The 26,906-nt window shown below is 37.3% G+C and overlaps 2 protein-coding genes across 14 annotated transcripts in view; one reads left to right on the top strand and one right to left on the bottom strand.

Annotated features, from left to right (window-relative positions):
* LOC116429146 (rho guanine nucleotide exchange factor 17) overlaps positions 1–26,906 on the bottom strand; it is an 82,644-nt gene that overhangs the window by 55,050 nt on the left and 688 nt on the right. For 9 of the 12 annotated variants that reach the window (XR_012998099.1, XM_031981715.2, XM_031981718.2 and 6 more), the window contains exons 1-2: positions 13,012–13,408; positions 3,367–3,547 (exon numbers count right to left, since the gene is read on the bottom strand). Coding sequence is in view for 11 of the 12 variants with exons in the window: in XM_031981715.2 (XP_031837575.1) it covers positions 3,367–3,528 (162 nt within the window). In the remaining variant the exon portion in view is untranslated. Of the gene's footprint in view, positions 1–3,366; positions 3,548–13,011; positions 13,409–17,890; positions 18,478–18,550; positions 19,139–26,906 lie in introns of those variants that run through there. The other 3 variants (XM_076365130.1, XM_076365129.1, XM_076365131.1) reach the window with 3 other exon arrangements.
* On the top strand, positions 24,407–26,663 carry pasi1 (septate junction component pasiflora 1). 2 transcript variants are annotated; one of them, XM_031981727.2, is made up of 7 exons: positions 24,418–24,575; positions 24,985–25,040; positions 25,113–25,206; positions 25,321–25,420; positions 25,474–25,661; positions 25,733–25,783; positions 25,868–26,663. In XM_031981727.2, exons 3-7 carry the CDS (start codon positions 25,120–25,122, stop codon positions 25,949–25,951), a joined length of 510 nt encoding a protein of 169 aa, XP_031837587.1. In that variant the 5' UTR covers positions 24,418–24,575; positions 24,985–25,040; positions 25,113–25,119; the 3' UTR covers positions 25,952–26,663. The 2 variants fall into 2 exon arrangements, with proteins under 2 accessions (XP_031837585.1, XP_031837587.1); XM_031981725.2 differs by lacking the exon at positions 24,985–25,040 and having other exon boundaries at positions 24,407–24,575.

Below are 26,906 nucleotides of genomic sequence, written 5' to 3'. Positions count from 1 at the left end.
AAACTTTTACTTCCTCGTTCGATACAGTACGAGAGGAGCGGAACAAATGAGACCGTAAAGCCTATGAAGTGGCTTCGTGTATAAAGAGAATCAAAGGCTGCTTTTTGCGGCACCGCATAAAACGAAACGTAGGAAGTAGAACTCGCCTCTACAAGGTAATTTCACCTTGCCCTCGTCACGTTGGGAAATAAATTTCCTAATTCAGATTGTTACCCTCGAACTGTACATTCCCCGTACGTCCTTACAGAACCGTGAGAAAAGATTATCAAATTTTAACCATAATCGATCAGACCATCAATCCGCACAATTGTTTAGATCAAATTGCAACAAACATTTCAAAGTTTTATCTCCAAATAATTACAATCCACTTCTATAATTCCCAACGTGAATATTTTTCTATGTCATATTATTATGTCGAAGTCCCTCCAATGGAATAAACACAAAGCTGATTAATCGGTATCTTAATACTCCAACATTTGATATATACATACAATGATATCTTCATTCTTGCTCTCGAATGCTAGAATATTAAATCACAGTGACACAAGGAAAGTAATTCTCTCCGATTAAAACTGACCGGGATTTCGAAATGTCAGCGGCTCACCCTAAATCATTATTCATATTTTTTTCTCCAAACGAATAAACCCGTTCGTGTGCAGAGAACGATTGCGGTAAAGAGGATCTGAGAGGAGACAATGGCGTTGAGGTAAGGTGACGCTGTTCCTTCCCACGAACGAGCCGGAGATAAACTCCTCTGAAATAGATCTCGGACTGTTGTGTATGCAACACGATGTACGGAGAATATGCTGGAAAGTAGAACCATCTAATCTCCTTTCTCGAAATCCCCCGGGAGATAACGAGATACGTCCTGAAATGTCTGTTTCGATCTTCATCCCGACACCGCATTTTACGCTCCGCGGCTCGAAACACGATACTACGCAGAAATGCATAAAATAGGAAGATAACAAAACGCCTGTGCTTCGTATGGTAATATTTTTGCGGGAAATCTATATTTACGTAGCACGAAAAACTTGGTGGATCGGCTACCTAACGTTGCCGAGGTCATCGATAGCGCGGTGCGCTTAACTAACAATCTCCATACAAATTGTGTCTTTGAATGTTTTATGATACAGCCACGATGTTCTTATGGTATCATACGTATGAATTTCTGTACTGGACGTGTATATTATAATGCACAGCAATGTAACAAGTGTGGTGCACGAGGAGCTCCGAGAGAAAAAGGTATTGAATAAAGATGATATGATTATAGAGGACGAGCATAATCAAATTAGGCATTAGGTTTAGCTCCTATGAAGTTATATGGGGATATTGTAATAGCACTGTTAAATATACATATTTATATGTACGTGTATAGTTTTTTTATGGCTGCCCGCAACGTTCGATACACTAACAATAGAGTCTACCTGCGTTTAACTTGTTTCAATGGAACGTTTTTGTAACAAGTAATAAAGTGCCATTGAATACACGTCCCTTCTTTAAGTTACTTATCATTTTTTTTCTTAAATTATACAGAAGTATGTTTACGTGGAGTTTATGTACTGAATTGTTTAAAAATTGAAAATGTATATAAAATGTGCTTAGAAATGAACATATAAGATTGCAACTTTTATGATACACTAATGTTATTAATATTGTCATTGTTATCTCTTTTTTATTAATGTTCTTACAATCTAGATCTAATCTGCCATTTCTGTTATATTTTTGTTTATAAGTTCTGTTGTTCACGCAAGCTAAGTTCATAATCACTGAAAAACATATCATAATTAATACAAACTCGAAAAAACTATATCTCAGTAAGTATTTAGTATTAGTACAGTTGCTCCATTCAGTCTTCTCATTCGATTTCACTTTTGGTTGGTATTCAATTCGCACCTCGTGTTTTGTAATTCTGCCAATATTACTCCGAACACTCAGAATTTAAACTTTTCTTCCCATTTCAATCTTTCCATGTTTAAACGTATCAATTCGACGAGGACAAATTACTATTCAATTGTCTCGATTATAATTTACTCGTTGCTCGAACCAACTTAACGCCTAAGTACCTACAATTTCTCTAATGTTAAACGGGCGAGGAATGCAAAGGGTTGAAATTGAAAGGCATTCCGGGAGTGGCTATAATCGGCTCGCGAACGCCGGATGATCAGCTCCCGATCAACCGGCGTATTCGCGGTGATTTGTCGCGATTGAAAGACTTGGCAGAGGTTCGCGGGCTCGCCCGTGTGCGCCGCGCGGGATTCACGTACCCGCTACGTGTGCGTATGATGTCAACGTGGATATTATTCCGGTTGAGCGAGGACGGCCAGCCAGAAAAATAGGAAGAGGAAGAAAGAAGGAAAACGGGAGATGGCTCAAAATCGGCTCGAGTCACTGACTGGCGGCATTCTATTTGCGCGATCGGCTCTATATTTAGGTTTTTCAACGTCTTCATTTTGCTCATACGAAACTCCTCTGTCGCGAATCCGTCGAAGGTCGTCACGACAGCCAACATGGCTTCGGATTCTCAGCCTGGTGGACGACGTGTTTTCAACATGGACTGATTTGCTTGTGTTGACGACTGGTGTTAGCGCGTCTAGAACTATTCAATTCTCGTATAACATGTTCCTATAGTTTAGTGCATCTTAATTCGCGTGCAGACTGTTCTTATGTAGAAACTGTTTGAGTGAAATAAACATTATTTGCAAGCTAGGCGTGAGAAACGTTTTGGCTTGAGACGAAAGATGTAGAATAAAAGATATTTTTGTTGGTGTAAGGTATCAACAGGAAAGCAAGTAGCTTTCTCTTTGTATTTGTAATACGACTTGATCAAATAGGATGGTGATTGGAAGAAATTGTTTGTTAATCACAGTAGAAATACTGTTTTGACTATGTATATTTAACTGATGAATGAGATACACTTCAAAACTACGATTTGAAAACGTATGTTTCAATTATCTCTTATTACTTGACTGATCAATAAACGTGCCATAGAAAACGTTTAAATTCATATTCAGACGATATGAATCTTTAGACCCATTTGCCTATTCAAGAACCTTCGTACTCACTATTCAAGACTTTTTTATGTTGCAAACTTAAATGTTACACGTTACTTATACCAAAACTCAAAGCAACACTTACATCTCCGTACAAAATTTAAATAACAAAAAACTCGTTGCAACAAACAGTTTAGAAATAATTAAAAATAATTGCATCAGACGGCTCATTCTGTATTAATTAAATTAAAGATATCTATGGATCAAGCATCGAAAGAATATTTTTCAAACATAATCGGAATATATTTTCGCTTAGAAAATTCGATTCTGTTACTATAACGAACAGCTGCTCGTGTAAAAGAGGTAAAATTCTTACCTGAGAAAGTCGGAGACCGTATCTGGTGCCCCCTAAAACGACGTATCCGCCACCAACGGTTGCCCCAGTCATGGCTCTCGCTGCACCCCCGAGCCATCCTCCGAATCCACTCCCCCCTGCCTTCTCCGACCCGCCACCCCCGTCTCCACCGACGCGGGGCATTCTTCATCCTCCCTTCACCCTGCGCACAGACACCATAAAAAAACTGAAATTCTTCGTGAAAGAAGAAAACCTGTACTAACCAAGATAATAAGTATCGAGAGTCTTTTTACGCTGAAATAGAGGATGTCCTTGATTCAATAGGAAATTGCTTTTAGCAGTAATCTTATTATAGTATATTAAATTGCGGTGCTTTTTCTTCTCTGTTTTATAGAATTACGACCCGAACCTTATGACGCAAAATAAATCTGAATTGTGTTTAGAGTAAATACGCCGTCAAGGCAGCAGGCTCGATTTGTTAGCGGGGACGAATACAAATTGCACGGGAACGTATAAATATAAATAACCGATGGATATTTTTTCCATTCTTTCGTTGATATAACAGCGTACGAAGGGTCATTTTTCAGTGTCTTGTTTTGTCAGTCGTTGACAGTGTTTCTGCGCTGTACGAAGACCCTCGTCGCTTTGTCTTCTTTTTTGTTGAGTTGTTGGTTCACCTGTTGCGTTATCCGATAATATCGAGATTCACAGAAATATGTAGAGTATTCCGATTGAAGATTAATTATTAAGATCAGATACTTATTATTATTATTTTGAATGTTACAATTTCCACGCAACACTGTTCCGTTGTAAAAATTAAGAGATTAATCATTATGAAACGTTGCAAAAATTTCTCTTTTCTAAATTGAACAGGAATATTTTTCATATAATGTAGACACTGGATTAACTTTTAACTGTAATTTATTAACAAGAATGACGAAACTGAATAACCGAATTCAGATTATGTCACAATTTAAGGTTCACTTCGATCACAAATCAAACATCACAATTCCCATTTCCTTTATGACTCCTATCGGTCCATAAAATGGCGGTAAAGAATTTGGTAACAGCACGACGTATATTCGCGATAAGTTCCCGATGAACTTTAATGGATCTCACTCGCAAATTCCCGGGAATTTCATTCAGCAGCGGCGACGTACAGTAAATAAATAAAATCCTTCTCAACAGTTATCAGGGAATGCGCAAACGTCCGCAGGAATTCAAAGAGCGATCGTTGTGCGTGCGTACGTGCGTGCGTGACTTCGCATATGCGAATCGATTGAATCCGACTCGTGGCTGTGATTAAAAATTTGTGTAAACGGTTTTGCTTCCCAAGGTACTGTTTGCAACTTCGATTACATATTTCATTATCCATAATAATATAACTGTATCACCAGTTGCATGGAATATTAATTAAGTAATTGAAATTATTGCTCTTATTTTTAACATTTTGGTTGTTTAAATTTGGATATTAAGAGTTAAATGTCATTCGATTATATAAGATACAAATTAGCAGATGACGCACAAAAGCCAACGAATTGTAATATACACGATAAGTTATCTAATATTTATTAATCCTTTATATTTAATTAAATTTATTTAGCATCGTCTGTAGTATCATTGCAATGTACTATCTTTTGATTTAGTGTATGTGTAATATTTAATATACACAGAGGTGGAAATTTATGAACTATTTAATTAACAAGTATAAGTAAAGAGAACGTCAGTGGGGACATTGTATAATTATTTTTCATATTTTACTATGCAAATACGAAAATATATTATTGACCTTGGGTGATAAATAAAATTTCGAACACGTGTTGTTGATTTTAAACCATGCATGAGTTTTATGGGAGATTATTTTTAAGTGCTTCAGTTTGGAACGAAATTTTACGTTCTAACGGTGAGTGCTTCCCGAACAGAAAATAATTATGAAGTTTAGCTGCATCGGGCGTAGTATATGTTGCAAGTCAACCGGAAATCGACGTCATCAAACCGTTACATCCGACTCAGGTGTCACTGACTGAATCTGAACAAGAAAGGGAAGCACTTAACGTTAATAAAGCAAAGAAAAAGAAAGCATGTTGCAACACAACTTACTTCTTATCCGTAAAAGAAACAAGAAAAGACATTAAATATGAATTAGAGAAATAAATGGCACTTGCACAGACTCGATCGTGAAGAAATCATCATTATAAATGGAACTTTTTATAAACATTACAACGATCATTGCATATAAACATTTATGTCAGAAATTGATTTAATTAGATCGTCGATACTTTTATATTTATTAAATTACAATAGAAGATATTTTATTAATATTCCGTTTGTAACTCTTACATCATAGCGCTATTATTTCAATCGATTCTTCGCGGAACGTCTCCAAAACCTCAGTTTTCATCCAAATATCACCGCGATGGAGATTTTATAGATGCAAATATTGAGAGTTTATAAATATCTTTGTATGTCTTTTCTATTTCCGAGTGTTGAAGGCTAACTATATCAGAAGTTAAAGTGGTTCGTGCGGCTTCGTAGTAAAGAGGCATTATCGAGAAGAGTTCATCGTAAACTTCGGAATAATAATAAAGATTGTAAGCCTTTCATCGGTAAACAATCAGTTTGGCTGTAAAGAATGACGGAACAATATTTTGATACTCGAATTTCGGATTACTATCTTTCACACCGTCGCAAAACATTTAACATCCAAAGAAAATTACTCTGACAACTCTTCGGGGTTGCAGAAACTAAATCTCAGATTTTAAATTTCCTTTAGTTGTTTAATAGTCAATATTTTTTACTGTCACCAAAAAATAAACTTCGAAACGATAATAAGTTTTATAATAACATCCATTCCATGAACTCGTGTTTCGAGTGCAGTGTTAGGTATACGTGGAAAATATAGCGTGATAAATAAATATTGTTCGAAAATTTATCATCGTTTCTGATCTCTTCAAATAGATATCAATTTTTGTTATTCTATTAGTGGATATATACACACACGTGCACAAATGCACGTGGAGGCGTCAACAGATAAATATTCCAGTTACAGAAATGAATAAAAAACGTAAGAAAATTTGTTTACGATTCAAGCTAAATTTTCTCAAAAACGAAGTTTTTAACGAAATAATTTTATTTAGTACTTTCGATTTTTTCTTTCAAATGTAATCACTGTTCGGATGCATTGCCGGTTACAGAATATCTTGCAGATGAAACTTCCTTTTACTTGTTTATCGGCTGTTCATAATACCGTAAATTCTAGGGAGAACGTTCGATTTTCGTGTCACGTTCATGTAACTTTCATGTAATATGTTTTCTGTCAGATAGCTGCAATCAAGTGACACTCGATTCCTGGAGTGAATTATTTCATCTAACCACTATCATCGGTACTCTTAATAGTACTAAACGAACTTTAGTTATATCATGATAAATATTCATCTATAATCAACACAGTAATTGTGATTCAATTATGGTTCAAAACTCATAGTTTTATAAAATTATTTTTATAATTATATATTAACCACTTCCACCCAAATAATAAAGACTTTTCAATACAGTAATAATTTTAAACTCGCAAAGCTTTAACACATACCTTAAAAAGTTACTAATGTAAAATTTTACTCCTCGACAGTTCATATCCGGAGACAATATTCTTTCATTTTATTTTATTAACTTTAACGAATTAAGAGAAATTATAAAAATTCAATTCGACTGTTTGGTAGTTTTAATGTCAGAACAAATCGATGACTACATGACGAATTCTGTGTGGTTTAACGTGAAACAGCTCACTCATGAATAAAAACATAAGACTGGTTTTTAATCAACCAGTTAGCTGTTAACTCTTCGAAAAGTTTATACCTAAACTGTGTCTCAAAATAAAGTTACCGCTGTTTTGACACAAATAACTGTCATAACACAAAACCTTGTCATTACTTCTAATTGAGAATACTCGTCGGAACAGCTGAAACTTAATTAAAAATAACAGCTAACTAGATAATTAAGAGAACTGATTAACCAAAAAAAATGAAGTGTGTACTCGACAAACGCAGGGCGAATGCATCGGAGGTATATTCTAATGAAAAATCAAATTAAAACAAAGAAGAATTGCATGTTTATCTGAAAAAATAAAAAATGTATCTTTGAAAGAATTAGTATCATTTCAAGCTTTAAGGTGATGCGTATACTCGTCAAACGCAGTTAATGGGTTAAACTCGTAGATCGTGAGATGTTGGAGGGCGGAAAGGCATTATTTACCTTTATGGTGAATAAGAGAGAATTCGAAAAAGGAATACTGACTTCGATATGGGAAGCTAGTTATAAACTCGCACACGCCGATACATTCCTCCCGAGAAAATGGTCGATTGGCGCACGGAAAACGGTGTCTCTTTCAGAGTCCCGAGTCCAATTGGCCGGAACGAATTGAACTTGTGCCAGGGTCGCGGCGCGAATAAAAAGAAGACGAAGAAAACGACGCCTGGTGCGCGGCAGGATACCCGAGGGTGTTTTCTTTCGCTTTCTTTTCGTTCCGCGAACCGACCCGACACCCGCGATATTCTCGAATTCCGGCGGCGCTCGTCCGCTCGAACAGGCGCGCGCCCGCGCGCACACGCCCGGGATTCTGAATTTTCATCTTGGTTTATGTCGGCACGTGCCATCGGGAATCGCGCGACAGCTGAATTAATTAAATTCAGAACGCGACGCCGCGGCGCGGAATTTCGAACATCTTGTACACAGCTGGGGGTGACTTTCCTCCTCTTTCGCAACGAAAACCCGTTCCACCTACGCGCGTCGAACCTTACGGAAACACGATCGATGAGGTTACACGGGTAAATGAAAAAAAGGATCGGAATAGAAATAATATTTTCTATTTTCCCGGTACGCGAAGAAAATTCGAAGGTAACGTGATTTCTAACAAGGAGGATAATGATTTTCGTTTTAGAATTTTGCCGGCGTTACGGAGAACGTGAGTGTGCATACGAATTGCAGCTATTTAATTATTGGAATTATAGTTATGTTATGGCAATGCAATAAGAATATTAGCTTCATAGGATTTTTAAGGCGAGACATGATAGTACTGAAATATTTAAAACCATTTGTCCAAAAAGGTATGTATTTTTTAATTCATTTAAACTTTAATGTAATTTAAGTTAATACATAGCAGCTAAATAAAAGTGGTAAAATTAAAATTAATAATTCTTTTAAATCATTGCTTCAGACTATTTTATGTCCCTTTCGTAGAAACAGCTTTCTGATGAAAAATGAATTACCAAATGAAGGGTTGAAGTGATATAGCTTTTACAGTGTAATAAAATAAGTTTAAATGTTAAATTTCTTGTTTCTTTCATAAATTGTAATTATTAGAAATGATCCAAACCTTTTCTGCAATGTTGCATATTACATAGCGCATATTTAAAAGTAATAAATAGATATACCTCATTTAACACGTTGACTGCGAAATAAACACTCACCAAAACTCCCATACAACCGGAACAGTTTGCTTAATAAAACAGAAACTAAAAAATCAAGATTCTTCATAACCTACTGTCCTGTCTACTGTCTACTGTCTACTGTCCTTTGTATATCTAATACATCTAACAAAATTCGGTTCGAACAAAATTAATTTTTAAGTTGATGTAAAAAATGCTGACACCCGAATTCTGCTGACGTGGCAGTCAAAGTGTTAATTTGCAATTCACGAAATCAAATGACATATGTACCCATAAATATGAAAGTGGTCCAAGTCATATTTTTATTTTTATTTTAATTTAATTTAAAATAATGTGAGGTGAAATAACTGATAAACTCATTTTTCTCAAATTTTGACTTAGGCCACTTTCATAATGATTAGCAGATATGAAAATAAAACAAATAATACACCAAAATAGTAAATTCAACGTGCAAATTACGGTTAAAATATTCAAAGCAAAATAGATAATCAATTCGATTAATCACCTTTATTAAACCCAAGAAGAGCAACAGCCCTAATGGGTTTAGCTAAGTATTTCCTGGAATAGATCTTATAAAGATGCTGAAGTTTACAATGAAAAATGTGTGAGTGAGGTGACTAGAACGTCTTATATGCAGGTGGCACGCTGTCGGGCTCGCTTATTGGCACACTGCCTGCCATGATTTTCGTCGGGAACTGCAACACCGGATTTGGATGATTCAACGAACGAAAAGAGACTTCGCATACGCTAAAGCGGTTTGGCACGCGGAAAATACACGAAGAATTTCGGGGACAATGTGCGTAACATAAATATCAGAGGAAGCGGGCTAATATTTTGTCGTGTTCAAAACAAAGGATACTATTTAAAAATGCACGAACGTCAGACTTCTGAGTAGAAGTAAAAACGCGTGCGCAATAAAACGCGGGCGAAAAGAATACTGTTAATGGCAGCGAGAATTTTGACCGCGTCGCTAGATCAATTCTTGGGAAATTTTTGTCTCGATTCTTTGTAACGTGCAAACCTGTTTACACATGATATTTTAAATTGCAATCAAAATTATTACCACATTGAAACACATATATTTACGAAAATATCTTTAACCATTCGCAGTACGTTCTATTAATAGCAGACTATGAACTTTATGTGCCTATAAGCACGTATGTATCTAATAGAATAAAATCAACAACAATAATTAGCTGAAGTTCTTAAGTTTTATGCACAATATAAATAAATTCATTTTTAACACTTGGTTTCATAAGTGGCCCAAAAGGATTTTTAAAGGGATTCTTACGTGTAAAAATTTCAATAACATAATAACAGGTAAAAATGAGTCAAGCTTTTAAACTTTTTATACAAATAAATTTCTTGTTATCATATGGCTTCGTGAATTGCTCCAAAAATCTTTAAAAAAATTTTGTATAATGATAAAAATTGAATATAATAATCAAATTTAATTCGCTATAAATAAAAGAAATAAGTAAGCAGGATACGGTTTACTGTTGCTTCAGAGATAACTTCAGAGTCAAAGTATTAACGTTATCGCGCGAAACGTAACACAGCAGAGCGAAGAGTGAGTAGGTTCCACGAAAATAAATACTTCAGCAGAACGAAAACTTTCGAGTTTCGATTTCAGCACTCAATTTTTCGGGAACCGTCTTTCTTGGCAAATTAGGACAGGATGCGAATAAGGAAAGCGTCAAAGAAAAAGAGGCAACCGCATTCCGTTTCAGCGACGTTATTTGCACGAGAGACGCAACGCGTCTCGGTGCAAACAACCGATAAACATGGGCGATGCTTTGTCATCGCAATGTGGCAGAAGGCGTCGTTGGGTTTATTTGCGAAACGATAAGCTGCCGCGACACGCTGAGATGCGTTCACGAGACTCTTTCACCGATTTTTTTTTCGGTCAAGACTGACTTAACGAGAGTTTCACCTTCAAGCACATTAGAATGATAAATAAAATAAAAACTGTTCTCCTCAAGTCTGATTTAGCGCCTGTTATTAAATGTTTGTAAGGAAAGTATACATATATTGGAATAATAAAAAATATATAGTTAGAGAATCTGCATTAATTAGTTTTATAAACAAAATTTTTGTTTCAATGTCAATGGGATCTATTTTATGATACTCGATATACGTTGCAATTGCAGCTGATGATGGTTTAAGGATTAAAGAATAGCAAATTTCTAAAGACAATTGACTTTTCGATCTGTATAACTTAATATTATTAGAAAATAAGTGAATGTATAGTAAAAAATATTATTTTAATACATATCTATCATTGTTCGAAAAAATTTGTATGTATATACACCTACGACTGCCTACTTATCCATAAAAGCTTGTCTGTGATTAAAACAATCAACAGAATATGCATATATACGTGTATAATGGATGATGGAAAGCTAGAGATAAACTTCAATTGTACTACCTAACAAATTTCTAATTAATCTTGTGGGTAATTTGTCGTGTTATTAGGTCGCTCCACGCTCAGCGGTAAATTTCACGAAATGGTGCACTTCGTGGTATTTTCATGAACGGAAAACAACGGAAAAATTGCAAAAAACAATTTCAACATACAATTTTTTTCTACTAGACATCAGTTGCTTTAGTAACGTTTATAATAGTTGAAAAAGAATTTATAAGAAGACACTACCTCAAAATAAACTTGGTATAATTAAAGCATAATAAGCCAGTTACTCTTTTCTATAATAATTAACAATTAAAAATACTTCTAGAATCTAATAATATTTTGTAAAAAAACTCCAGGCAAAATGCTTTCAAAGGAAACGTTATTTTATACCGGCGTTTAAAGAATTTATATAAGAAATAAATGTATTGCCTTTAAATTGATATTCATACGAACCAGCGTTAATTTAATATTAGCGAAGCCCGTATACCAAAAGTTTCATCGGGTAATCCGCCATTTTGCGTGCGACAAACTAATGGTTACCTCTCAAGGCATCACACTACCAACGAGTCGCCCGTACAATGTAACCTTTGCACTCTGCCATCTAAAAATGCGAACGGTTTTGTACTCTCGCGGCTTTCTTTTCGGGGAAATGTTTCTAAAGATAGAGGGCATTCTGTAACCTTTTAACACCAACATGGTCGCCGTTCGCCCTCGGCTCGCTGTATACGGCCCTAATTTGTCGCGACGATTCGAGGATCGGGCAGATTCGCGTCAATCACTTTTAATTGTCGTGAACATCTGCGCGATGGTACGGCTACACACGTAGCCAGGCAATTGTACTCAATGATAAACAATGAACACACAACCAGGATAAAAGGCTCGCGTGCCTTAACTTTATCCGTCGATTGTTATCGTTTACTCTCCGAGGAATTTGTTCTCTGTTGATGCTATAAATCTGTCGTACATTCATCGCGAACATTAAAAGTTTTGTTTGGAATCATTAAAAGGTAATTTTTGAAAAATACACGCCGATACTGTTTACTCCATCTTTATTTCCACAAGAAGATTACTCTGTTGTACTTAGAAAAACATGATGCAATTCTCTAAGAGTTTTACCAATAAGAATTACTATGCTAAGCTGATACTAATATCAAATTGTTTAATCAAAACTTAATAAATTAAGATACTATCAACGATTCCAGCGATAATTACTATTACTATTTGAAATTGAGGAAACTTTTATATCAACATTTTCACACTTAGCAATATTAAAACTTTAAAATAATACAAGAATGAAATACTGAAAAAATTCTCTACGCATCCAACAATACAAATCCATTCCTGAAGGTACAAAACTCTATTTTTAACATTCTAATACAATCACATTATCCCAGACGACTAAAACATTCAATGCTTACAACCATTGAATCCACAATAATAACGAACGAAGTTTACAAATCAATCGAGCAGTGTAAACTAAATGCCATCCTATTTCCGAGCACATCACTTATCAACAATCCATGCAAGAAGCAACAACAAACACAAAGAACTATCGGTTTCATTTGCCAAAGAACAGACACCGGCATCAAGACATTCTATTTTACTCCTTCATCATGTTTTTCTAAATATAAACCCGACCGTTGCCATTGTATCAAGAATCCCAGAGAATCCGGTGCCTCCTGCAGATACGATTTCCAGCGAGCTCGAATCATCGAGAACGTCGAACCGCGCGACGAAGCCCTGGCCATGGAATCCGTCATCGATCAGGGACCGGCCGCGATAACAACGGGTGTCCCGAAATCGTTTGCTTACCGGTTGATCGAGAGTGCCGCATGTTCACGCGAACGTGTGCCCGGCGAGGCACGATGACGATTCCTGGTCCCCAGTGTCCATCGTAGATCTCGATGTCGCACGAGGAGGGCACCGATACCCGGCAATGTCCTCGGGAGGTCTCCGGCTCAAGGTCACGTCGTCGCCGGACGAGTTTACGAGTCACGAAACGCAACGTTCACGGGCGGGACGCCGGGCGTGGCGTTCGCCAAAAAATTCTATCGTGCACTGGGCACCGGCCGAAGGAGAACCGAGCCGATGCGGACCGAAGAAACGCGGTCGGTTCGCGGATCAGGAATATGATGCCACCTTGGTGAAAGCCTTCGCGAAGAAGAGGCTCCCTTGCCGCACCGAGTGCCGCTCCCGCTAAGCGGAAGATTATCTAAATAGACTCCGTGCTACCACAGAGCGAAGAGAGAGGGAGAACGGGACCGCGGGGAGAGAGAGGATCCCGAAACGAGGTGGTATTTATACGTCGTGTCTTTTGGAAAGCCAGTGGATGCCGAGACCAGGAACCATCCCTCTACGCGGCTGCTCGGGGAAGAGGACCGAATGCCTTCTTTAATGTTTATTGTCTTGGAAATTGACCTTCTTTTTGCTGCAACTCGGGATTAGCTACGATGATAAATTAAGAAGTTCGTTGATTTCGAAAGTGAAACTATATATTTTTCTAAATTGTTTTTTCAACTGAAACTAGGAATAGATTTGGAATATAATTTTGTATGGTCTGGTTTGGGGTAGTTTGGAATAATAAATTAGTTTCTTTTGGTTTAGACGGTGAAAGTATAGATTTATTTGAATACTTTCTTCAATTTCTGTAATGCTCAAGATGGACTTTAAATATAGTTTTATATAGTTTGATTGGGAAAACTTTGGAATTATAAATTAACGACGTTCTTAGTTTAGAGATAAAACTACAGATATTTTAAAATACTTTTTTCAGTACCTGCAGTGAAATGTATTCTGTAGTAAAAGATATGAAAGTTCGAATGTGTTGGTATCGGCAATGCGTAGGTAGATGGAACGGCAGTGCGACAGTTGTCATACAATAAATCCACCCTTTCAGTCGTTGTTCGTATTGACAATTGTTTCTCTGTTATTTGTGTTCTAAGCTTCATACTTGTATTTTTTCAGAATTTTCTATGTAGGCAACTTTATTTTATTTTAGTGAAGTATATATGGAGTAAGGTTATAGAAGTCCTTTGAAAGAAACAATCGGAAATTCACATGAGACTATTGCAAATATTTTGAAACTTTGTAAAAAATCATGTATTGAGTCATGTAGGAGGGAAACGCATGCGTATGCAGGAACAGTTACAAAGAAATCTTCAAGAGTAATTGGTATGCAATGGAAGCTGCTAAATGACAAGGCGCTGGGAGTCATTAAACCAATTGTTGGCACGATGGCTTAGCACATTCGCACAAAATGGCAATGAATCCTTGAACTCATTGATATGTATGTATCCGTTCTTCGAGACATTCCCATCGTGAAAAGAATCAGTTGGTATTACAATGTATTTGACAGCAACAATACTCAATTAAGAATCCATTTTAATATTGACATTAACGTAGAGAATGGATATCAGTTAGAATTTCTTAAGGCCTCAAGATATCAGAATAGGAAAAGTGTCATAAACACCTGATCATTTATCTTAATGTCAACAGCAAAACTTTAAACACATTTTTCTCGAAACATAACTTTTCGAGCTTGTCTTAAAAATTCCTAAAAATATTTAAAATACGAAGAACACATACTTCAAAATGTCATACTGGAATTCTGTATTGCTACTTTAAATCATGCAAGAGAGGTGAATATTTATTACTAACCATTGCTGCATGATTTATTGAAGTGTATCAATAATACATTCCGCGAAATATCCTATACCATGTGCGTATCGCTTAAGCCGCAGTGAATGAACGAGATTCAACGAGTATTGTTTTATAACTTAACCACGCGTTCTGGTCAATTGATACGTACTTTTGAAGAGATGCCTAACAAATTTATGCAAAGGCACATTCCGACAATTTTAAGCATGAACTACCATATAATTCCTTTTTATGAACCATATGAGTAACAAAAATAAAACGGAACAAATAAACGATCAATAATGCAAAGATCGTGGCTCAGCGTCTTAAATATACCCTACCATTAAACCTAACTATAAAATCTTAAGTTATTACCGAAGGTACTATATTATGACTTTTTTATTTGCCCTTGAACATAGCTGCAAGAATATTCCAGCTATAGGAAGAAAATTAGAATTATCGTATGAGTAAATAAATATAGCTTCGCGAGGCCATCCACATATACGCAATTCCTAGATCATTGGGGATTACGCCTGAAAAGAAATGATAAAGCCAGTGACGCGGGTCTTCGATAAATTGATTCTTCACGCACGACTAAACAGGATACCTTGCTAATGATTACCACGAAATAATTCACTATAGAAACAGATTTATATTACTATGTCCATTACTATAAAGAAGTTTTCCATGCCCATAAATAAGAAAGATTCATTCGACCCGTTCGCAATATTTTCGCGGGCTATAAATAAGCGTGCACGAACCACTCGGAGAATGAGAAAACTTACCTTCACGCTGATAATCGAATACAGTTAAACGATGCCGATAACGAAAATTGAATATTTATTTAAATATCTCCACACTTGTCTTGACGCAGCTGCTGAAACTAATTGTTTCGCCAGTCATGCGGAATTCCTCCATTAATGGCGTAATGGTGACCATCATTGTGGATTAAAAAATGTGAATGCCAAGAAATTTATGAACGACAACTGATAATATGATTTGGACTCACAAGACAAAGGAATATATACATAGAGAAATTCAATTTTCTCTAAAGTTTGGCGAAAATTTAATTAATAAAATAATAATAAAATAATAATATAAAATAATCTTACGGAAATAATATTATAATGGCATAGATAAAATATCTTTCCTTTACAAGATAAGTATTTCCAAGATAAATTTAATAGAAACTGTCTTAATTTCAATCTTAACATATCGCACATATAATATTTCCATTCGTATCAATGGTAATTCGATTATCAAGGTATTCAGGTAATATCTAGCAACTACTCCATTTACGTTCACATCGTTCTACAAAAACATCGAAAACTAATAATGTACTTAAACTAAAATCCATTCGTCGAATATGAATGTAACACTCTCTTTCCCTACCGTTCCTCTTTACCAAAAATGTGCACCATCATTTTTACATTTCGATCAAAATCAACTAATCCAGACTCATATTAAAACAGAAAACAAACAAAGACACGCGTAATAAAAGATTAAAAACATTACATTTCTACAAGCTCCATGCAAGTCGAAAAAAAAGTGCACGTCGTCGAACTTCTGCCCACGAAAATTGCGCACAGAACGGAGCGGTTCGTGCGCCAGCCACTTTCTCGTCCCCCGTTCCACGCGTTCTTTTATCATCGCGGGGATCAAGATTCGTCCTCGATTTTCGCGCGATTTATATCCCCCCGGTGGAGACCTTCTATGAAACGGGAATCAAAAAACATCGGCACCCGTTACGGTTCGTCGTTTCGGTGCGGCCCGTAATGGGCCACGGCTAGAAAAGGCCCGAGAAACATCGCCGCGGCTCGGTGCGAGGCTGCACGGGATTTCTTAGCACAATGCCGATTTCTTTCCTCCCCGGCGACGAGCAGCGAAGAGCAGCCGGGCTTCCGGCATTGCCGAGATTACCGGCGAACTTCAACTTTCACCGATCGATAAAAAATCAAGATCTTTTCCGTTCAAACAACGGCCTCGAGCTATACGGGACGATCGGAACATTATATTCATAAATAGCGGACCAACATGGTCCATTGTACTTTCTCATACGGTTATCGAAGCTGCACTCGTTCGCCAGACGGATACGGATCGTGATTATGGTACACTTTACCGGAGTACGACTTAGCAGGTGGAATAGCTTTTTTTACATCGGCGGACTATTCGCAGTGATCCCGAGCACGGGACGTATCAGAGTCTGAAATGGGCTTGGTCTCATTCGAATTGCCAATGGAAAAAGGATACTGTACCCGAGTGTTTCGATCCGACGTTTTCATGATTATTCCGTTTAGTTGGGATACCTGTCCAGTCATTCGTAGTGAACTAATAGTTTACTCTGTAATTGCAATTTTGATGTTTGACGGGTTCTGTTGTGGTTTTCTTAAATCTGCGACAGTTGTTTAGTGTTTTATGATAATCTTTGGGAACTTAATATTTTATGATGATAAATAAGTATTGCGATTGTTAATTAAATTTACGGTACTAAAGTATCTAAGATTTAAGGTGTATTGGAGCACACTATATTTTTTATTGTTATCTGATATTTTATTTTTATGTTAAGTTTTAAAGGGGCGATATTTTTAAGAAAGATGTTCTTTCCGATTTTGGAGTCTTAGCGATGGAATTATTGTTCCGTACTTTGATTGCTCTATGTCTACCTTGAACTATCTTAGGGTAAACATCAAACAGTTCTCTTAAAACGTAAAAATAAAATGTCTGTAGATCCACTCGTATTTGTGTAAAGTCCTGTAGTTTACGTTGATATGAAAACGGCAGAAGTTAAAAACCGTCGACGTATATATTCGGTAAATACGTTCGTTACGACTACCGTTGTAATAATTAAATATAAAGGATTCTACTGTACAACTTCTGTATTCCATACTTTCTGTCAACGTAAATACAGGTGCGGTGAAATCCTTGGAGAATAAATATTGGAATAAAAATGTTATTCGATGCGAAAGCAAACAATGCGAGTCAATAGTGGACGTGGAGATAAAAAATTAAAAGGCTCCCCGTGTGTATTAAAGAATGCCGTACAATAAGTACTCACTCCTGCGAGGGTTTGAAAACGCTTCCATCGATGTCATCTACATAATCCCAGACAAGAAAATATTCCCGTTGAACGGACGTGCGGGTATCCATAACAAGAACTTTGTTAAATCAATGGTATTTTGTTCACAGGAGAATGATTACCGACAGTTTAGCGAAACACGAGCCGCAAGACACAACGCCGTCACGTCGCGCATCGAAACGGAAATTTTTCTTATTCTCTCCGCGGCCGCATCGCGTGTCGTACCGAAACGATCGTTGACTCGATGCCGTTCAATCGCGTACATTACTCGACACCGAGCCACCACAGTTAACGATAATGAACGTTCTTCAAATCTAGATGATCCACTTCTATCTGCCTGTTCCTTTTCGATTTCGATTCGATCCTCTTTCTCGAAATGATCATGGAATTCATTAGCAGGCTCGAAAAGGGAAAATGAAAGGAGGAAAAAAAGAGAAAAGAAAAGGAAAAGGTAATATGATTCTATCCTACACCGACGGAGAGATTAATCAAAAATCTTTGCTCGCCAAGATTAGAGAATTCGCTTATCGCTTATTCATGTCTGCCGTGTAGTGTTATCGGAAGAAAAATAATATTATCGTGATACACAGCAAAATTCATCGATTGCTTTGTTCCGCGGACGTTAGAAAATTAAAGAACCTTGTCATCCCAGCGTTTGGACCGCTTCTATCGGCGGTCTTAAAGTCGATGTGACTAGATTGGTAAATAACGGGTCCGCTTTTGCATCGGGAGATCACGTATCAACCAGTGGTATTCCTCAGGATCCTCCGGCAGCGCCGGATCACTTTTCTCCGATCTTAATTAATCACGAATGCATTCGGAATTAAACCGCGCGGAATGCGACGGCACGACGACGGGGCGACGACGACACAGGAGCACTTTCACTTGAAAACTTTTTTGCGGCGCGCGATCAATTTTCGTGCCTTAATTGATCTGCGAGGAATCACTCGAGGCGTTGATAGCGCGTGGAACGAAGCATTGCCCGGCGACGTTCCGCCGTGGAATATAAATATTTTCCTTTTCGTCGGGTCCGCGCACTGTTTCTTTTTATCTGAATCGGCGGTGCGCGCGGCGTATCGCTTTATCAGTTCACGGAGAAATGACACCGCGAACGTTCCGATTCGCTCGGCGAACCCTCGGGTGCCCGCGACGGAAACATTAATCTCGCCGCGGTCGTACGCGGAATTGCGTTCCGTGTAACAGTAGCGGCGTTAAAGACGCTAATACGAGCCGCTCGGGCCCAGTCCCCACGTCGAGAGAACTCGGCCGTCCCTTTCGTTCCCCGGGGAACGATTAATTGATTAATTACGCGCGCGCGAGAGCGCGGAGTATCGTATCGCCGTTGATCAACGCGAAATCTTTGCTTTCTCCTCTCAGCATTCGAGCTTTCCTACGGCGAGGAACGTTCGCGCCGCGATACCCGCACGGTCGATCGTCGTCCGCTTGAGCCACTCCGCGCGTCCACGCCAGGCGAACGAAACTTTTGACAGATGTTCGCGAACCTCGACGCGCTTCAGACCGTTTCCGTGCGCACGGGAACCAGCACAAGGTTAACGAAGCCACTGAGTCACGGAACGTGTCAACACACCAACGGAAACCACCCGGCTGAAATTCACTGTCGCGCGATCCACCAGCGGAGCCCCGTAAATCCTGTTCTCGATCATCTGTACAAGGGGGACCCGCGTGCGTATCTCCACAGCTTCGCGTGGACCGCCCGATCCGGTGTTTGTCCCGGTCCCCGAACGATCGGGGCTCGATCGTCGTCGTCGTCGTCCGCGACGGGCCTCACCAGGACTCGTTCAACAGCGCGCGATCGCCCGGATGGATCGTAGGCACGCGCGCGCACGAGAAAATGCAGGCAGCATCGGCGGCCAACAAGTGCGCTCTACGGATCCAGACGTTGGGACCGCTCGGCGACGCTCAACCGTTCTGGTGTAATCGAGGCGGTACACACGACCGATGCGGTTTCATGGTAGAGCGAGAGAAAGAGAGAGAAAGAGAATAAAAAGAGAGAGACAGATGTAGAAAGAGAGAGAGAGAGAGAGAGACAGAGAGAGAGGAGGGAGGAGAGAGAAGGGGGTTACATCAGATCACCGAGACACGCCGCTGGTTTCCACGGTGAGATGACACACACCGATCGAGAACGGATATCTGGTGTAACGTTCGTGCGTTTGGGCCGTACGCGTGGACGCCGACGACGACGAGTTCGAGACCAACGAATGGCCGTCCGGATCCAGCTGGGCACCACGAAGCTGGCCCGATTCGACGCGAGAGACCATGGCGTATGCGCGCGAGCCAAGCCGGACCCGACGGACGGCACGAACCGGCGCGAAGGAAACCTTCGACGTCGCGAGAGAGCGTGTGCAACAGAGAACCCGAACCGGGGCCCAATCTCACTAGAGGGGACCTCTATAGCGCCTTTCTCTTAACTCCCGCGACCGCTGGCTACACGTACAACTGCCGACCGAGAATTCCTCGGCTCGCTGGTACGTTGTACGAACGCTTTTCGTTCGTGTCCGCTGCCAAATGGTTTTCTTTTAACACATTGGGAAGAGTTTACTTTGGAGTCTAGGGCTTTGTGGAATAAGAATTAATTTTGGAAACAAACGGAGTCGGATTCGCGGGACATCGTGAGAATACAGCGGTTTCTATTAGTGAGTAACGATACGTATTGTTTATTCTTGGTCGACTGGTTCGTTGGAATTTTGACTTGACGATTTTGGTTTGGCGGGAATGAGTGGTTTAAATGTTGATTGTATGTGTAAACTGCTATGCGATTCTTTTGGTATTTGTAATGTTGATTGTAAGTTTCTTTTTGCTCTTATTGAGATTAATGTATTGAGGTAAATTTTCGTAGTGTTAAGTATAAGAGAAGTCAGAGGAGAAGAAATTGGGAGTCGTCGGCATGAAAGGTTGTTTCCGCTATATCACGTTTCTGATAACTCTGATAGCTTGATCATAAGTAAACACAGAAAGATAGAATAATTATCTTTGAATTCTGTAATCGTATTTTTGAGAAATATTATATTCTTGAATAAAACGAAAAAAAGGGAAATTTGCTCCACGTTTGTCTTATCATTTATTGTGGAATTGCAAATTTATTCAATTCCAAAATTAATGCGGTCCCCTGTGTGTTCTGTTTTAAATTAACTGTATGATATCGCACAGCGTTTTGCTCGTGTAGATTCAACATGAAATGTGATGTTGTTCGAACAACTTTTTGCGAACCGATTCCTTTCCCGCAACGTGCGTTGCGTTAACCCGCCTGAAAAGCGAAATGCCTACGGACAAGTTTAATTACACTTCACTGATTTATTCCACGCATCTTAAAATTTATAGCCGGCGACGTGAGCGACATTTCATCCGAAAGTTTTTCTTGCGACTGGCGCATGGACGATGTTTGTTTAACAAGCTTCACTACAAATCTTTAATTACATCGTGACTCATATAGAGGAAACATTTTGTGGAACAATTTCAAATATTGCTGTCAGAATTAACTGTATTTGTGAGATTCGTTCTTTAATTACACTGATATATCTCCATAACTATGATATATCTCCGTATTACTAATGATTACCTCTTTGTAGGTATACCTTACTGATATTTCATGATTTTTTTAGTTTTCCATAAGCTTTATTACTAATATTGTTTCCTCATTAATTAACATAATCGTTTCATTCTGTTATCTTCACTTAAGAGGACATTCGACATTTACTTTTCAGTGAAAAACTTCGTTCCAACTTTCGAAGCACTATTGAAACTATTATTTCTGTATTCCATAACCGTTGATAATTTAATCAAATAATTTTCAGAATAGAAGAAAATCGCTTAATCTTATTCATACGTTCAAATCGCCATATTTCAAGCTTACTATTTATTACAGCAAGGTAATGCATATTGACTTATTGCGGCTATATTTTTTTCTTTTTATGATAGTACAGGCGAAGTCATGTACCGGCTATTCAATGAAAACCTATTGGTGTAGCCTTTACTAACTATATAACGGCAACGCCACGAGTCTTACACCATTCACGAGGTCGATATATGCTTTCAAGAATGAAAACTGCTGCTTCCAACCGACACCTAAATTGAGATCCAGTTTAAGGTTAATTCACACTTACCTAACGTGAAATCTACCACACACACTATCATAGTATGCACCACTAATATTATTCTACTTTTAATACACTTCACAAAAAAATCACTCAATCCACTAAATCTTAAAATATTTTATACATTCACTCATTATTATCTCACAACTAACAACAGTACACCAATACCTATACATATTCCTTGTAAAGATATCAACAAAAGTCATAGCTATATTTTAACTTCACATAATCAAGCAAATGGCTGTAAGTAATAGGTAATGTTTGAAAAAATATATATCGCTTAATTTAATCATAATCTGTCCAAGTGTGGACTACGCCTTACAGTCTCGCCCTCTAGAACTGCCAACATGGTGGCAGACTATCTTAGAAAAGGATAGAGAGGAACAGTGTAATGGAGCAAGACAGAGGATTTTGATGGTCCGAGGTATTGAGAGGAGTTCCACGCATTCATACTCACATATTTATAGCTTTTGGACTAGCCGGCTTTGCGGGACTACGAAACGCATCTGCTGCTCTAAGATTGGCGCGTTACTACAGAAGGTATCCGTGCTTCCTTACTGTATTCTGTGTGGCAACGTAACGTTCGCCTCCTCTCAAGAGAGTAACCACGGGTGTAATATCCTTTTTATACCAGATATTCCCATAGAGTACCTTTCATATTAGGTATTTTTGCAGTAATCAGGTATAAATTTCTCTTGTTCCATCATGAAATCCTTAGAACATGTGCACGAAGAAATTACTACTCCCACATTGTTCTACTGAGTACTTGATTATCCGAAACACTTCATAAAATGATTACATCGCTTGAATAAACTTGTCAATTCACACTGCAAAATGCTCATTTCACAATTAAGTGTAAAAATAATTTGTAGAATTAAAAATTCCAATTTCTGATATTTGGAAAGATTAATAAATAAAAGCGCTTTATTTTCGAAACATATTCCCCCGGCCTTAGAAAGTTCGGTCGAGGGTGGATACAACATAGTGCCTTTATGGCGGAAGCAATATTTCATAATATATCATATATATATGTATTAACATAGTTAGACGTTCGTCTGTGGCTACTTTTAAATTAAATTCATTAATTTCATTTCCAATATCCTTGTATCATCCCGGATATTATAATATATTTTACTTGAAATACGCCATTATATTTGGTATTCCCTAATATAGAAATATAATAAAGGAGGTAATTTAAATGTATTACACAATCGCGTTACCGTTACACTGTTTCCTTCGTCGAACTATTACACAAATGTATTCTATTGAGTCCGTATTACGCAGTCCAAACATTCCCACGACGAAAACAGTGAGTACATTATGGTGATACCCAATAATTTTATTGTCTCGAAGAATGATCCATCCATTACGAAGTGCGCTATTGTGTTCGATGACTATAGGAATTTAAAACCATCGAATAGATTACACAGCGTTCCGCTGAATTGTATAGCGGACTCCTGGTATTCCAATAGTAAGTTTCTAGAATAAGATGCAGCCAGCGTTCGGAACAAATGCGTTGTTTCCAATTAGATCGCTTAGAAAGATGATTTTTTCGCTTCCAATTAAAGATTATAGCGTCTTCTGTGTGGGTTTAGAAAGTTAACGAATTCTTCTATCTGCATAGTTATCGCGTTTATAACTTCATTGTTTCACGAGCTCCGAAACCGTAAGTATCGGCGTGTATGCAATTAGATCAGAGATCCCTATCCTTATATTCCAGCTAACTTTACGCGGCTTAACATTCAACGCATTCAACGGGAGTAGTTTTTTCCCTTCCATGACTGCATTATCAGTCGCAGATCTTATCTGGTTTCAGGCGGTTTATTTTCTTTTGCGGTACCAAAATGGCTGCTCGCCGCGGAAACCGCAAGCAGGTAATTCGAAACCATTGAACTACATTTTCTACGGGTTAATCACCGACAATGCTCGGCTCTCGCTAATACGCGTATATTAACTGCAATATTTTTAGGCCCGCCTTGTCAAGGTACGCTTTTTTAAATTGCCATATTCTTCCGTCATTATCCGCCGTCATCGATGGTTGGGTAATACGCAAGATGTAACATTTTCTAGAAATTCTTCTTTACGTTTATAGCAACAATCGAGTCTTAAGTTATGAATTTAAAAATGTGTACATTTTCTTTAGTTAATTTGTAAATAAAATTACCAGAAATACTTCCTTTTGATTATTCGAGGTGTAAGCAGTTTTGATAACGTTAAAATTGAATTTATTTCATGCTGGATTTTTGTATGATCAATGTGTCATCTATATGGAACGTCGTCATCTAATAGACAGAATGATTTAAGAAATAATAAATCCAGAAAGATCCGCACATCTGCTGTTTGAAACAGGCGGCATCGTGACCCGCTTACAAAGTGGAGGGGATTTGGACGCCGACTCGGCGCCATTATCAGTAGACTTACTGACGCGTGTATAGCACTACTTGTTAGACGAGAGGTATTTTCTAAACAGTTGAAAGGTTCCAATCTCGGTGAGCGTGGTCCAAAGATATTGTAAAACGGAATTCACTTTGAATCGACTTTTTCTAACAGTCGTAAGTAATCTATCTGTACAAAATTAAATCATAAAATGCTTCGTGACTTACGCAGCAGATCAAATAATCCATTGATTTACAATACATCTCTTGTTTAAAATGTCTTTGTACCATGTTGAAGATCATTCAAGCGATTATATGAACTGATCAGTTCAACAAACTTATATCACTTAATACTTAGTTTCTAGATGAAACTGCTTCTCACTTACTTCTGAATAAGTTCTTTTTCTTGTAATTCCAGTGTTCTTCTTAGTTAGTTTTAATACTTTTAAAGGTGAATATTTGAAAGAACGGAAATTCGAATTTAATGTAACTTGAACTTTATAAGTTTAAATTGATTCACGGATATTAATTTCGAATTTCTCGTCTACGGTAACTTCTGGTATTCTAGTTTATTATGTGCTTACAGTTGGTAGACCTGTTGCATGTCGACGCCCAAGTATTTAATTCACTATACAATAACAAGTGGGTGTTGTATATCAGTTGGAAAATCCTCATTTATTAATGACTAATGGGAAGCATGTAAATTTGTTTCAGCTTAAAAATGGCTGTTTTGGAGTCCTGTTGGTCACCTTTTATCTGGACAAATAGTGTCAAATCAGGATGCAAAGCCATTGCATTTTATACAATTGTATGTACTCTCACATTAATTTTATTTTCTGTATATTATATTATACACTTTCATAGAATAAATTAATTTTCTATTATTTTGTTCACTGCTTCTCAATATATTTTTTTTTCTCAGGCAATTAGTATAATACTGATTACTTTAGTTTCTTACCAATTGACTGGAGGAGATTCATCTCAACTATATAATCCTTTATTTGAAGCTGATGTCAGAGGATGTAAGTTGTAACATATATTAATCATAACATGCACTATATGTATCATTTTTTAGCTATGCAAGTTGTTGGAGGCTTTTTCATTTTTTATTTCCTTATGCTTATTATATCTGCACTATTAATGGTGTATGGCATAAGAGAAAGAATACGAGGGTGGTTGCTTCCATGGCTTATATTCTGGTTCATTGCGTGTCTCTTCCAATTAGTGTTTGGACTTTGGCTTGTAGGAGGATATTATATATATGTAAGTTATTCTGTATTTCATAAATACTTCTTAAGAATCTATGAAGTTATGCATAAAAATTGTTTTTATAGCTTGAGGCAACATTTGCAGCCATGTGTGACTGGCTTTGGATGTCGTATAATGTAAGTGTATAATAATCTTTTAACATTTTTTTCTGTTTTATCACGTAGTTACAATCTCTCCTTATATCTTCATTTTGCTTACAGATATACTGTTGGTTGGTTGTTCTGTCCATGTATAAAATATTTGAGAAACTCCAATCTCCAAATATTGAGCTTCTATGGCCCTAAGTACTCGCTTAACAACTTACGAGACATAGGGTACATTGATTGGCACCAAAGTAAGATACAATGTTTTTAGAGATGAATTTATCAGATTTTATTTTGTTTACTTTTATAAAAAATAGACACATAAACATCATTATTTACAATAACATAAATCAAACAAAAAACATAATTATTTGCCATGTTTAACGTTTATTATTATTTATTTCAACATATAGAATACTATTGATATTATTAACACATAAGTACCATACTTAAGTGTCATTAATGTACAATTAATCCCAAGTCATGAAAGTCTGGGACTTTTATATTATAACAGAAGACTGATAATGGTCTAAGAAAACATCCGTCCAAATTTCAAAGATCTATATACTTCTCCTGATAAGCATATGCAACAGAATTTTGTAGTTGGTTGCTTTACACAACCAAAAATGCATGTACGTCTAATAAATTTTTGTAAGAAATGTAACTATTTCAGTATTCAATAATATTTTTAGGATATTTTTAATAATTAAAATACATAACAAAGGTTAGTACAATTTATGCTTAAATTTAATATATTTTACTGACTCGACAAAAAATAATATTATGTAAGTGCAAGTATCGGAAATCTGAATGAGATTAGTCGATATGTAAAATAATGAGAAAGAAGGTTATAATATATTGTAAAATGAAAAACAATAAAGTACCACGTAAGAATAATTAACAAGATTAAAAATTCTATAATCCCACTTTACAAAATGATGCTTACAGTAATATAAAATTTCACATTTTGAAATGATACAAGAGTTTATATTTTACCCGATTAACGTCATAAAAGAATACGTTACCAAATGATTCGTGATGAATACAAGCCCCGATGAGGAATGAAAGTAGACCTAATATTCAATGTATTTTCATGATTCAATTTTCTGGATACCATTACCATTTTCGCGGATCTTAAGTCTGGATAGTAGTGTAA

Source organism: Nomia melanderi, chromosome 2 (assembly GCF_051020985.1).
Source record: "Nomia melanderi isolate GNS246 chromosome 2, iyNomMela1, whole genome shotgun sequence".
NCBI classification, from domain to species: domain Eukaryota; kingdom Metazoa; phylum Arthropoda; class Insecta; order Hymenoptera; family Halictidae; genus Nomia; species Nomia melanderi.
The sequence above is the reverse complement of the archived record's forward strand: the minus strand, read 5'-3'. Positions and strand labels throughout refer to the sequence as shown.